The sequence below is a fragment of the Arctopsyche grandis genome, chromosome 3 (assembly GCF_051622035.1).
Source record: "Arctopsyche grandis isolate Sample6627 chromosome 3, ASM5162203v2, whole genome shotgun sequence".
Classification (NCBI taxonomy): Eukaryota; Metazoa; Arthropoda; class Insecta; order Trichoptera; family Hydropsychidae; genus Arctopsyche; species Arctopsyche grandis.
In genome coordinates this window covers 37,319,369-37,334,187 of record NC_135357.1, presented here as the reverse complement: position 1 = coordinate 37,334,187, position 14,819 = coordinate 37,319,369, and the positions used below count along the sequence as shown (strand labels likewise).

At 33.5% G+C, this 14,819-nt stretch overlaps 2 protein-coding genes across 2 annotated transcripts; one reads left to right on the top strand and one right to left on the bottom strand.

Annotated features, from left to right (window-relative positions):
• Positions 1–8,432: 8,432 nt before the first annotated feature.
• LOC143909059 (trafficking protein particle complex subunit 2-like protein) lies at positions 8,433–10,330 on the bottom strand. Its single transcript, XM_077426951.1, has 4 exons — positions 10,247–10,330; positions 9,794–9,957; positions 9,555–9,722; positions 8,433–9,481 (listed from the first exon to the last, which is right to left on the bottom strand). Exons 1-4 carry the CDS (start codon positions 10,298–10,300, stop codon positions 9,436–9,438), a joined length of 432 nt encoding a protein of 143 aa, XP_077283077.1. The 5' UTR covers positions 10,301–10,330; the 3' UTR covers positions 8,433–9,435.
• Vhl (von Hippel-Lindau protein) lies at positions 10,067–11,957 on the top strand. The gene is made up of 2 exons (XM_077426949.1): positions 10,067–10,322; positions 11,296–11,957. The coding sequence occupies exon 2, from the start codon at positions 11,305–11,307 to the stop codon at positions 11,800–11,802; it is 498 nt and encodes a 165-aa protein (XP_077283075.1). The 5' UTR covers positions 10,067–10,322; positions 11,296–11,304; the 3' UTR covers positions 11,803–11,957.
• The last annotated feature ends 2,862 nt before the right edge of the window (positions 11,958–14,819 follow it).

The window sequence follows — 14,819 nt, the reverse complement described above, 5'->3', positions numbered from 1 at the left end:
ATAAAAAAGAACTATAAAGGTTTTTAAAATATAGTGATAATATATGGCTTGTGTAGAATCGCTTTTATTTTTGAGTTTTTATTTTTAATGTATGTGTATAGAGGCGAGCGATAAGCTTTAAAAATATAAACTTTATTCAGGGTTCTCATCAGCTCGGCTGTTTTTGCTGATCGCCCAGCTAAAATTCGGCTGATTTGCAGAAAGCATTACATACGTAGTATTTACAATTTTATTTGAATTTTGAATGTTCTTTAAAATAATCGTTTATCCAAATTTTCTGAAGAGAACCCTGTAATTGTATATGTAATATGGGCTTAACATGCTGTATTACGTGTATGTTTATGTATGCGCAATTGTGTTTGAATGTTATTAAGTGTTTAGAAGCTTCTCTAAAGTGTTCGATACGTGTCGCTTTCAACATTACCCAACTTTCATACTTCAGACTATGTACATACAAAAAAAGATGCGGTGCAAACGATCGACAAGCGCCAGACAGACTGAACCACAGATTAACTGTACGTGTACCTTATGCGTGCGCACTACTCGCACTTACACTAAGCAAAATCTATCAGAAGCCCCGACATAACTACCCTGTATACGTTCTCCTGATACTCCTGATACTTTCTGCGTACATCGAAAGGTTACTCGTCATCTGATGTGCAATCTATCATTCGTGAAGTCGAGAATTGCGTTTAAAGCGGCCATCCAATTAATCTGTTGTTCAGTCTGTCTGATGCTTGTCGATCCCTTGCACCAAACCCATATATAAACTGTGAATATCACAAACTCGACCTAAAATAGATATCAAAAATGTTTGTCGCAAACTTTAGTTCGGTTAGGATATATTGATATAAATCATGAATCTCAACTGATCTAATATCGTCTAATAACCTATATAACTTAACTTTCATAATTTGAAGTTAGGAAATCTAAACTAATATATCCTGATCTAACAACATTTAAAAATAAAACTAGTATGTTGCAATGAATATTTCCACAGATACGCTTAAAATGACTACGAAAATTCTAATATTATAGGTTATTTGTATATACATATATATAAAATACTTAACCTAACCTAACATTCACTTTTGAAAGCTTTTCGAATAATTTACCCAAAATTTTATTACAGTTCCCAAGCATTCGAATGCGTAAATTCAAACATGAACGTTAGTGAAATAGCCATTATAGTGCTCACATAATCGAATTCTAGAGAAGCAAATGCAATAAAATTATTTTTAGAAATAATAAAAGTACATATTTATAAATATACATATGTATTATATATAGCATACTATCTGTGGACATGTGAATAATTAATGCACAGTTTACACTGCCTATTTGCTTGATTCTATAAATTTTGATCCGAATATTAAATATAAACAAGATTTTTTTCGCATATTCATAAATATAATTAAGTAAGGTTAATTTAACATAACCTCACTTTTTGCAACGCATTTTTTCTCTTTTATCAAGTTCTAAGGCATATTGTTGATAATTTTATAAGGTATATTATTTTAGGTTGCGTTTTTAATTTAATTTAAAGGAAAATATAAATAAATATTATATAAAAAATTATATTTTCAAATAATATTTGTAATAAATGTTGTATAGAAAAGAAAAATCACAATACAAAAAAAAGAATCTGTTACAAGGTAAGAATAAATTATCATGAAACGAAGTATTAGACGTGTTAAGCGAGCAAGTTCATATCGTATTTATTATATTATTATATACATACACATACATACATATATATAATAAAATACCACAGATGCATATTATTTATTATTAAACTTAAAAATGCTTGCAAAATAAATAATACATAAAATGTATGTATATTTTATAAATGCACTAATTTTGTTTAAAGCTTCATCGGTGAAAAATATACTGATAGCGTCTTTAAAAATACTAGTCACAATTCAGACTAATTAAATAACCGTACAGTTCTCTTTTCGCATATGTAATCCTTAAAAAGCCTGTATGTATGTCTGTTTTCGAATTACGTGTATTTGAACCGAGCTAAATAACTAAACTTCGATTTGTATTGACTGTTTGTTTTCAATTCACCGGATTTGCCATATCATTAAAAAATGAGAGACTGTAAATAGAGTGTTTAAAAGGTATAAAATATTGTTTCGAAATTTCACAACAATCAGTCAATGGGAAATGAAAGCTCAATCCTTTTTTATTTTAAAGAAGTCGGTGTCCGAGATAACAGTTCCATAAAAAATAGTATTGTATTTAAAATATATTGATTAAATAATATTGTTGGAAGAACGATTAACTAATATGTGTAAGTATATACGGGATGTCTCAAACAAGCGATACATCATTTTAATGTTATATGTACATCATTCTATACATATGTATGTACGTACATAAATATACACTAATTTTGCATATACTGTATTCGACAACAGAAAATTAACGGAAAAGCCCAGATTCGCACTGCATAAAATGATGTTAGATTTCAATCTACAGGATCTATAATATATCGATTTATGACGTACTTTAAATTTGCAAAACTACTAATAGACTTCAGTTTGTAAAATGTGGAAAATGTTGCGCTGTATTCTGCTCAGGAGTATCACAAGGTTCAAACCTCGGACCGTTCATTTTCACTATATTTTTCAATGGATTACGTGAAACTGCACTTCATTCAATCTTTTAATTACATGATGACGGTTTAAATTTAAACGAAGCTACTTTCAAATGTATAAATCGGTAGTTTGAGACGTTGCGTATATATTAGTATAATATAAAAGTGATTCCTTGTTGTTTATGTTATAGGAATTGTTCGAAACGGCAGTGATGTAGGTTTAAAAATATTTTTCTAGGTTATAATGGATAGTCTTATTAATATAAAATATATTATTATTATAACAATAGTGAGACTTGACGGACGGTTGAGAACCTTACGTAAGCGTGTACGTGTAGTACACACATTAGTTGTGCCACAAAGTGTAGTTTGTACTTTATTTGTTCTCGAATGTAATATTATTATTAATAAGTGAGTGAGAGATTAAAGTTTCTTATCACTATAAAGGCCAGCTCAAAAAGAAAAAAAAGAAAAAGTGATCTTTAAGACTACATACAAACATACATACACATTTATGTACATGTTGGTAGAATAATATACATATTATATATTATATATATATTCATATTAACGTAAAAGCTAGAGCTTGATGAGAAACGGATACGTGATTTGATTGAGTCGGTTTCACAAAATTCAGGGTCGGCGTCAGACTTGCATTCGAGCTCCGCTCTTTATCGTTGATTTATAATGTGATAAAATTGCAATGTTTTATTTGAATCCATTCCGTTTTGCAAATGAGTGTATTTTCCGTGTCAAAATCTGATTTCGTTCCGTTCGATATTTGTTTCACAGTAATTTCATATACATATGTATGTAATATCACTCCCACTTACTATAATAACATATAAAAAGTGCATAGTTTGAGAAAATTAACTTATACATGTAATATGTGAGTGTCAGTTCATATCCAACGCCAGGCCTGATCCGTATGTCGAATCAGATTTAAACCAACAGCTCATACAAATATCACAGTCGCTAGCTATAAATGCAATCGGTGGCCCCTACGGGATAAGCTCAGAGTTGAGGAAGACCCGAAAAATGAACTCATACAAAAAATGCGTGAGATTCATGGGAAGGACCGTCAAAACCGTCTACCCCCACTCCTAATCTTAGGGCTTGTACACACTCAGTCATTTCAAATGAACATTTTGACGATGAGTTCATTTTTCGGGTCTTCATCTACTTGGAGTTTGTGCCGTAGAGTGGACCCAAATGCAATCAGCTGAATGTTTGATACCTGTTTACCAATTGTTTCTCAAGCTAACAGTTCTAGGGGTGGGCCTGTCTTAATAGTAACTATCGCGAAAACCTCGTTCAGTTTCAAATGTCACCATACATAATAAGTCAGAATGAGCGTTGATGTTTCAATAAAGCAACTTTGCAGTTTTGGTGGGTTCACAAACAATATTTGACGCTTTATATTCCGCATTAAATAAGATCACTCGTGATCCCTCAGTGGATCGCAAATGCAGATCCCATTTCAAAAAGAAGATAGCATTTCAAAAAACTCCATTGGCATTTCAAAAAGCCCCGCTGGCATCCTAAAAATCAGTGATTAATATTTTTGAAAATATACCATAGCCTGTATCATTGATAACTTTTTTTTATAACCGGTAAAGCTTCAGATAACGATTATGTATTCGCCAAAAGAAAATTTTCAATTTAGAGATGCACAAATCTAAATTTTCAAACTTTGCACTATACATATATCATATGTTTGCACACATCACTTTCATATATAATATTTTGAAGCCAAATATTTTTTCAGTGCTTAATACCCCCTCGCCCCCCCCCCCCCCCCCCACCCTAACCTATGCACTTCTGTCACCTCGTATCTCCAAAGTGGTGCCTCTCATCTGCAATCAAACAAATAATAATAAATAAAAAAAACAAGACTTTAATATATACGAAGTGAAAACTATAGTACTAAAAAAAAGCGCTAGATTTTATACCGAGGAGACACACTCGTACACTTGCATATTGCCATTGTAAAAGTATACATACATACACACGTACACAAACGAATCAAGTTATGTTAAATTAAATATAAATATACAACAAACAGCGTAAATTATGGCTGGTACCATGTGTTGAACATTGTTCGGAGACAAAGGAAAGCGAAAATTATATATACATATGTATATAGGTGGTTTTTTCAGTGCCCCAAAGAATAACTAAAATGTTTTTGATGTAATTACTATGTAAACACTACGTTATTGCACGTATGCACGAGCTTCATCATCGCACATCCCGAGGCCGTCGCTAATGCGGGCCCGATCCGGACTCTTGTTTCGCAAGCTGACAGTTCCGTGAGCGGGCTCGCCTTAGCTGTCAATATGTCAGTCAAGCTGTGGCGACGGCTTCGCACATCCTCATCCGAGCCCTCGCCGAATATTATATAAAATAATCACTTGAAAAAAATGTTTATTTGTATTGAATGTCGTCTAGCTTCAGTTACATAACTCATGCTCATGAGATCATTTTCATTGTCAATTTTATCAAAGTCACACATATGTATTTATATATAATATATACCGTGGCCCTTTGCAAATATCTAGTTTTTTAAAGCCGACATAGTGGATGACTCAAATGTGATTTTTTTTTTTACCAAAGACTATGTTAATTATTGTTTGAATTATAATTTTACTTTGAGAGTTGAACTACATATGTATATTATACGTGTATATGTTACAGTGAAAGCATATTTCAAGTGAAAACATATTTTCATCCATTGTATCCATTGAGATACAATCAAACTAATCTCACCAAGCAACCAACTTTGTTCAACAGACAGTTCCATAACCTAACCTATACAATCTAAGAAAATATATTTTCACCAATTCAAGCATTGAAAATGTGTCAAACAATGAATTTACAACGTTTAACTCTATACATTTAACCCTAACAACCCAATCTTAAATGAATAGAGCCAACCCTTACTTAACCTAACCTATCCTAACCCTTAAAGAATACCAACCCTTACAATCTTAAATGAATAAAACCAACCCTGAATGTATGACTTGTTATGATTTCATTGAAACGTCAGTGGAAATATACTCGTATTTTCACTTGAAATATAATTTCACTGTGACATATATACAATATATATATTGCTATCGGCTAAACGCTAAAAGTTGTTAACTGTTCAGCTAAAAACTTAGGTTAAGTTAAGTTAGATCAAATTAATATAATATTATATAAATGTCCATGTGCTCTACTTGCTGTGTGTTATTTTAATCAATTCGATTCAATTCTAACCTATACAGCTTAAGGAATAACATTGATCTAACCTCACCAAATGACTGACTATTCACGAGACAGCTTTATAACCTAACTTAGTACATAAAAACTAAAGAAAAATGTTTTCAGCATAATTCAGACATCGATATTACCTTGAGAGTTTATATGTACTTGCATACATATATCATTGATATGAATATATTGCTTTAATGTGTTTTAATTTATTTCGATTCTCATATTTAAAGTTTTATCGGGTGTTAGATTAGGTTAGGATAGATTAATATATGTGTATACGATTTACTTGAACGACTTATCCTTACACTGTATAAAATCACCTCGTGACATGTATTCATTGAGATACAATCAAACTAACCTCAAAAAGCGACCAACTTTGTTCAACGGACAGTTCCATAACCTAACCTATACAATCTAAGAATTAAATTTACCTTTAAAGTCCAAAGAACTGACTGACTTTGCTAACAGGACATCCCCATAACATCCCCACAACATAAAATCCCAAGAATACAGTTAACCTAATCTAACCTAACCTCACCAAGTGACTTGGCTTTGTTTTCCATACCTAACCTACACGACAAATAATAAAATTTTCGGCGTAATAAAACCTACAAAGATATAGCAAAGGGTTAACGGACATCCAATACATACGACTGTCCATCATTTCATTTCATCCACACATTGCATACATTTTAGGGTTAGTGAATTAAAAAAAAATGTTCTTTGAGTGTTGTTAAGCCTTTGAGCGCCGTTACAAAAAAAGGTGCGCAATGCGTTGTGTGCAATATTCATATTTAAGTGACTTATAATTGTTATAACTTTGACAATAAAAATGATTACTTAGAAATGTCATACAATTTAGCAAATTATAAATACACAAGTAAGGTTCCTTAGCGATTTGGTATATATACATACATATATATATATATATCTAAATAGATAGAATTGTTAACAGGAGGCGGGATAAATTGTATATCTGATATTTAAAAAGACGCTGGCTAGTTTAACATACATATTTATATATATTATATTCGGTAACGTGTCTTAGCAAATGCCTTTATTATAATGTCCGTTCAAACCGGCGAACGTTCAATGAGAACATTTTGTCGATCGTCGGTGTGAACGGGCCTTAACAATCAGTTGTGCGCGTAGTCAACCCTATCTTAGTACTACTGTTGTATCGTTTTTTTTTGCACTTTTTGTCCTCGTTCCTAATAAAAATCACACATTCTATGTACTAGAACAACATTCATTACATTTGCCAGTGTTTCATTCTAACAATAAAGGTTCAAAATAACAATTACCCACGAAAAGAGACGCGTGAGAGCTCTTGTTGGGCTTTGTTAACCTTTTGACGTGAAATATATGATAATATATCTTCATGGCTGTGATTTCTCTCCTTTAACCTTTCCCTTACGGTGCCAAAAACATCCGCGCGCTACGATGATATGTATTTTGTACACATGCATTGACGTAATTCGTAATTATATTACGGAGGAATACAAAAAATTCTGAACCTCGTATCTATAACATTTCATATCGATATTCCCATTATTAGAGTCGAGTTGTAGTAAATACATATCACAGGGGAGGAAAGGTTAACTACTTTATCGCCATAAGAGCACCGGTGCGCGCTCCTTCGTATTTAAGGCTATGTCTCGAAATTAATATTGGTTTCTTCACAGCGACATCCAAAGATATCCTGTGATACTAATGAAATTTAAAAAAGTCACTTTTTTTCGTTAGTTTGTTATATATCGAAGGGGTAGTGTCATATAATAAAATAATCGAATCGGTTTCTACAAACGCGTGGCGATTAAGTGGTTAAGAATTGGCAAGTGTGACGAACGTTGTACTATCATATGTTATTTAGATGCATTTAAGAACTTTACTTTCTAGCATGTGATAGAATTCCCTTTTGGTGTTGAACGACATACTCGAAGACTTGTACGATCCGTATGATAAATATAAAACAGTCAATTAAATTGTTGCAATTTGAAAATATGGGCATTTCGTATTAATTATTAATTACTAATCGAATACAGTGTTTATTTGTGGTTTGATTTCAACGGTTGCATTTTCAGTTCACGTAGTGGTTTGTTTATAGCGAGCGATGCCAGCACGTCAAAACGATCAGTCGAATAAATAAATTTGGATAGAATCTAGATGAAAAAATATTTAAAACAAAAAAATAATATTAATACAATAAACAAAAATAATAATTTTCGCTAAGATTTTAGTTTGTAAGCGAACACGCGTTTGTCGTTTGGACGGTGGCGCCGTCGGTGGTCGCACATTGTGAACTTTGACAGGGTCTACTTATACACGTCCAGGACGGCTGTTACATTTGAAAAGTATACATATAAATAGACGTGATTTGGAAAATTCGCCCGGTCAATGTTGATAATGTGCTCTGCAGGACGGGTCTCCGATTTGAAATGAGGCAGAAGCTTCAAAAGCGTCTGCCAGAGTTGCCAAGTCAAATTAACGGAGCACTCATTCTGTTGTAACTTATTATTATTAATATATATATATATTATATATAAATATAAACAAAAAAAGCCTATCAGCGTTAGATATTATTGTAGATATATTGTAACAAAAAATAATAAAAAAAAGAATATTTCAATGAATATATACAAATGCCTTTTATTTTACACTTAATTAATACTATACTATACATTATATATGTTTAAACCTAACGATTCTTTAACCGTTTGCCCGTGACCGTCTTCTATGGAAGCTTTGAGCGACAAGTCTGTAGCGCGGCTGTCTTCCATAGAATTTCTGAACTTTGCACGGGATTTTGAGCCTTATATGCGCCTATTTCAACTGTTTTAAGGTTCAAAATTGGTTGAATATATCACTGAGAGTTGAATGCCATCTATTCAATTTGCTTAAAATGAATATATACCAGTCAAAATTAGTGGTTTTGTGGAACCATACTGAAACCTCGTTTATGTGACGTCACGTCTGTTGAACAATGGCGACGATACGTCTCAATTGTATGAAGAATGATTATTTGACAATTAATCCAAAACTACGAGATATATTATGTATTTTATTGTTTAAAATAATACTTTGTGTTAATTAACATATCTGGTTACTTGAATAAATATTAAAATCTGTATTTAAGGTCAAAAACTCGATTGCCAAATTCGCAAAAAAGGTGCCGCGTACAGGGCTTGTTCGCTATATTTATTGCCGCGGGCAAAAGGTTAATTGTTAATAAAATATATTATATTACAATGACATTGACAGCTAGACCAAGTCTGCTCCTATTTAACATCAATTGATGAATCTGATTCGTTATATGTCATATCATCAAGGAGTAGGCCTGTTGTTGGAAATAATCAAAGAAGCACAACTAAAAGTTTGATCATAAATGGTTGTCCAGATTGCTAAATTCGCCAATTTCTTCATATTTAACATTTTATAAATATTAACATTATTCTTCAAGTCAACATTTCCGAAGCATAATCTTTTAAATATGGAATTTGATTCGAAAGGAGGCTGCCTGAGCAAAACCTGCTGTTTAATAATAGCGATGAATATGCCACAGAGAACGAAGGAATGCACTATGAATTTCCAGCCATCAAATTTCTCACTTTTCGGTCGAATATTCTGAAATCAATAAACAGTAATTAAAATATGTATTTTAATATATAACAAATCTCACAACTACAATAACACTTACGCTGAAGTAATTGGCTCACCGGGCCGATAAAAAGGACAACATATAGCGTCGGCATACAGCGAGTGAAGATTTCGCAACAGGGAGCGAACTTCAGCATCTCTAGCCACTCCACTGCCCCCGTTGACGACGGCGAACAACTTCACCCTGGTATTCGTCACATATCCGTAACTGAAAGCGAGAATTGCAATTGAACTTTCCTATTGAGCAATTTCATTTCAAGGTTAGACAAGCGTACATACATATTGTGCGCTTCCGTCGAATACAGCAGGCCAAGATACAGGTCTCTGAGATCGGTGGCACGAGCTCCGGCTGCCAGCCTGTCTTCGGCGACATCGAGAGCCGTGTGCACTCTCCATTGCATTTCTGATTCAGATTCCGTACACGCTACATAAATTGGCCAGTTCTGCGAAAATAAAATATGCACATATTATACATTTATGTAATTGCGTTTGAATTTTGGTGGAAAGAAAGCAGCGTCTCTAGCGGCAGTTTTTGAAACTATTGTTTAAATCAGTCGCCGGTAGATGGTGCTGGCGTCGATACACATCGCAACTGTCAAACTCGTTCGCTTTCAGTCGCCAGTGCGTTTCCCTCGGACCGGAAGTCGCACGGCCTCTGTCAGAGCTGGTTTCCGGCGAGGACATGGATTGAATGAAAGGCGTTATATCAGTTCGGGTTGAATGTTTACGTACCTCTTTGCCAACGACGGCCACACACACAGCCATATTTGACAGCGGTGCACGCATCACAGGTGAGCCTTTAACAAATGTAAGTACGACCATACCTGCATTTTTTTCAACGTATTAATTGCTAAATGTTTGATTGATAAATATCGGTTACGCTTTGTATTAGTCATGGAACTTACAATATTTTGCATGAAAATGACTCGTAGACTCGGCGGTAAATGATCAACCTCGTCTTGTATTCTACATTTAATCTGTTTCTTCCCTTTATTTTGGCGTGTAGAAAGTTTGTAAGTTCAGTATCGCACACATATGTATATGCAGTAAAAAATACTTCATCGAAAATACTGCCTACTCTTAAAAGGTTAGAGAATAATAAACAAGTACCCAACCTCCTTTATTTTAATGTACATATGTAAATACTCTAAATATGTAGTACTTCTGTATTTGATAGCTGGGGGTTGATATTGAATAAATTTCTTGATACGATTATATTAAATCATTGCATAATATTATTTAAAAATTACGAAATGCCCCTTATATTTTATTGTAATATATTAGTTTATGTCCTGGTTAAGGTCTTTTCATTTCTGAAAGCCAACCTCCCGAGGCGTCATTTGGGGGGGGGGGCGGGTTGGGCAGCCCCCCCCCCCCTAGATTTGAACGGGACTATCCACGTTGTTGAATATATTATTATGAATTGAAATACTAAAATACTAAGCCAACAAACCAAATCTCTTTTTACTATTAATTTTATTGATAAAATATATATAAATAAAAAAATGATTAAAATAAATAGTTAAAATTCATATACACTAATTTTTTATTAATATAATACACCCCTCCCCCCTAGAAAGTCATTCCTTACTGTTCAAAAATTTTGCCCCCCCCCCCCCTGGGAAAAACTAAAATGACGCCCCTGCAACATCCACTTCATGGAAAGGATGCGCAAGCTAGGATTGTATTCTAGCCGTTGCTTCTTACAACTAATATAAGCATTGTCGAGTTCTGAAAATGTATTAAAAATATTAATCTTATGTGTTGATGCTTGCTTTCAGAGCTAAGCCATGGATGAATTTGAATATGAAGTGGACGACAAAGGAAACATGCAAATAGCAAAATCTCTAGACAGCGAAGAACCTTCCCATATCAGATTCGTAAACTGTAGTTATTGTAGCATCAGCATATACTGGATAGACTACAACGGCAAGACCCAATTGTATAAAAAGTTGGAACCGTTACAATTTTTCGACTTGAACACCTACACAACGCATCCGTGGATCTTTAAAGAACGCATCACCCAAGACAGGCTGGTGGTCAACAATAAGACCGTGTTTAGGGGGCCCAAAGTTCAATACTTTTGGGTACCGACAACTAATTCGAATCATATTCGACGGGAAGTAATCAGAATCAGAATGCCCATGAGGAGTTTGACGAGACTGGTCATGGTGGAGATTGTCAAAGCGTTGCCAGATGAAAATTGTCTGGCAGCTTTGGGTCTTCCAGGAACGTTGCAAAATGAGTTGAAATCGCTGATGATTTTAAAAAACCAAGATAAGAGCTGAGAAGACTGAAGATGCATATTATTATACATACATATGTATATATGTAAATATTTTATAACACATAAGAATATAATTCTTTGTAAATTGAGCTAAGACGCATTTTATGTAATGATTATAAGCAAAAGAAATATTAAATCAAATTACTCTTTGTCTATAATTTTTTTATATTATTATTTTTCCATTTTATCATTCAAAGTAAAAATAACATATGGATGTGTAGATATATAATGCTTAAGAAACAGTGACTTGAGTAGACAAAAACCGTAAAAAAAAATAACATTTGTGTAAATGTTTTGGACGCGTGACAGTTTTTGTTTGATCAATATTACGATTTTGTGCCCTTCAATTTATGCTAATGAAGCGGAAAATTGTATATAATTTGCCATCCCCTCCAATTTTCTTAAATTGGTTTGTTTGGATGTAATAAATTCGTAAAAAACATGTTGCGCATTGACTGAAAGTCCTTATTATATATGTAGATATACAAACTAAATACGATTCCAGTCTTAGTATGTTGAAAGATGATTTCGGTTCTTGTGAATATGCGTAAAATGCCTCATTTATGAGATAACCCCATCAATATACAAAAAGTATTTCTATATCAATGGATATCCCAGACCCAGGTAGTGAAATAACTTTCGCACTATCTGATTGCTAAATTGGTTTTCTTACAATTCGACCCAGGGAAAACTAAAGTGCTTGCAGCCAAATATACCATTATCGTTTAGAAATGGCTAATTTCGTTCGTATCTTATCGTTTTGAAATACAAGGCCTCTTTCATGCGAAACCCCGAAGCTTTTGCAATACAATTTGAAACGGTCGAACACGACTCGAATGGCTTTCATTTATTTGTTTTCAACAATGAGTTGTTTTTGTCGAAAGTTATTTCATTCAACGATGTTGGAATGTATTTACTATAATGTAACATAATTACACTTTCCCCACAAATATGCGGTAGGTATTTTTTTTAGTTTACAAGATTGTGATTAAAAAAATTTGGGGACTCTACGCTTTGACTAAGGATATATGTATTTAATTAATGAAAATAAACGGGACAAAAAAGGAATAAAGTAAGGGAAATAGATAACAGGTAGGAGATTTATTTTGTACGCAAACGGTTTCAAAAACAACGTAAGTAATAAAGAAGCAGGTAAAACTTCAACTAAAAGATTTTACAAAAATCGTTTGAGTTGAAGTATCAGATTAACAGCGTGAGGATCATAATTCTCAGTAATGAGGAAATAATGGAAAAGAAAGAGCCAAAAATTAAATATCCTTATAGAGTAAATCAGAATGTTAAGAAGAACTATGTAAGTTTAAATATAAAAGAATAAACATGTTGGCAATTCTATTGCTTTATCAATAGAGTTGACTTTAGAATGTGAGCTCATTGAAAAACTTCCATATTTCAATTTGAGATTTTACATTGATCATATTTATAAAAACATATATTGAAACTCTTTTGAGATGAGACTCTGAAGCGTAAATAAGTAATTAAAAGACCGAATTCAGTCTCATATCGCGTCTTTGGAGCGTAAATGTATATAATATCTCGACATTTTGACTTAATTGAAATATTATTTTCGTTTTCATATTATATCGAAGCGCGTTGACAATTTTTCAAAATATAGATCCTTTTTTTGATAAAACAATGTAAAAAAATCGTACAAAAACCAATTTAAAATGAACAGCAAAAAATTAATCTGCACTAGTCGGGGTCACGATGAACAAGGGTTGGACTGTCTGTAACAGCTTTGTTTGCCCTCTTGCTTTGAACACTGATGGTTTTCCTAAGAAATTGACCATTTCTAAGAATACTGAACCCACGTGTATCCGATCTCTGTTCATAACTAAAGGGCGACGTTAGGACGATGCTTTATACACAAAAATGGTTCACTATTGTGAACCATGTTGCTTTCTTGCTTTGTACGGCAATGGAGGGGTCTATTGTTATTTGACGAGCACCAAGCCAACGCCTAAGTATTTCATAACGTGCATATATATCTACTTCTAAAGGTCTGTTCATACCTATCCAGCACGATCCGAATCCTGCAAGTACGGACAGTATTCTTTAGTACATTATATATGGACGCGCATGAATGCGTTAATGCGCATGCGCGAATGGAGTATAAATACGTCTATATAATGTACCAAAGAATACTATCCGCACTTGCAGGATACCTGCAGGATACGGGTCGTGCTGGATAGGTATGAACAGACCTTAAACAGGGCGGCCGAGAGGAATCTCGGGCCCTGGGAAAAAATAATTTTGGGCCCACAAAATTTTTTGATTGAACAATTTTATTTCGATTGCCATATTTTATTTCGCAATTAAAAATATATCTTATAGATATATTTTTAGTATGAGAAAATTCAGAACTATTAGAAAAGCACCTATGTATGTATGTATATGTTCGAAGTCCGAAGGGTCGTTTTGTTATAGATCACTGTCAAGCAAGGATAAATACTATCATACAATTTCAACGACGAACGGTCGGATGTATCGTTTTCAAAGGACTATACCACGTACGCATCCCACGAACGCGACATTTTTTCTATATGTTTAAAACTATCTAAAAAAACACACGTCCAACCGCTCGTGAAATCACCGCTGTGTAATTTCACCGCTGCAGGTCTCGTCGGACCTGCTTCCGAACAGAATTTTTATATAAATAAAAAAATCCAAGATTGAGCTTTTTTTTTTTAATTTTGCTTGTTTTGATATTTAAATATATTAAATATATGTTGCTTTATCGAATAAGGATAATATTATATTTTCGAAGTTTGTAAATAAGCCGCAAAAAGAAGGGAACTCGGAATTATTATTTTCCCACGACCGGAATACGCCCTGGACGGCCTCGTTCGGCTATGTAAATAAGATTGATCAGCCTTTCGCTTTCCTTCAACCTCCTCATACACAAAAACTCGTCATGAACATTTAAAAAAAAACGTGGCCGTAATTCGAACGGACATTACGACCAATAAAATTTTGACATCGCGCACAAAATGGCGCTAA

Excerpts from the sequence above, each read along its gene's own strand:
- LOC143909059 (XM_077426951.1), bottom strand. The coding sequence starts at position 10,300 with ATGCGTGCACCGCTGTCAAATATGGCTGTGTGTGTGGCCGTCGTTGGC. Across the intron at positions 9,958-10,246 it reads TGGCCGTCGTTGGCAAAGAG|AACTGGCCAATTTATGTAGC; the intron begins GTACGTAAACAT and ends TTATTTTCGCAG. Across the intron at positions 9,723-9,793 it reads TCGACGGAAGCGCACAATAT|TTACGGATATGTGACGAATA; the intron begins GTATGTACGCTT and ends TCTCGCTTTCAG.
- Vhl (XM_077426949.1), top strand. The coding sequence starts at position 11,305 with ATGGATGAATTTGAATATGAAGTGGACGACAAAGGAAACATGCAAATA.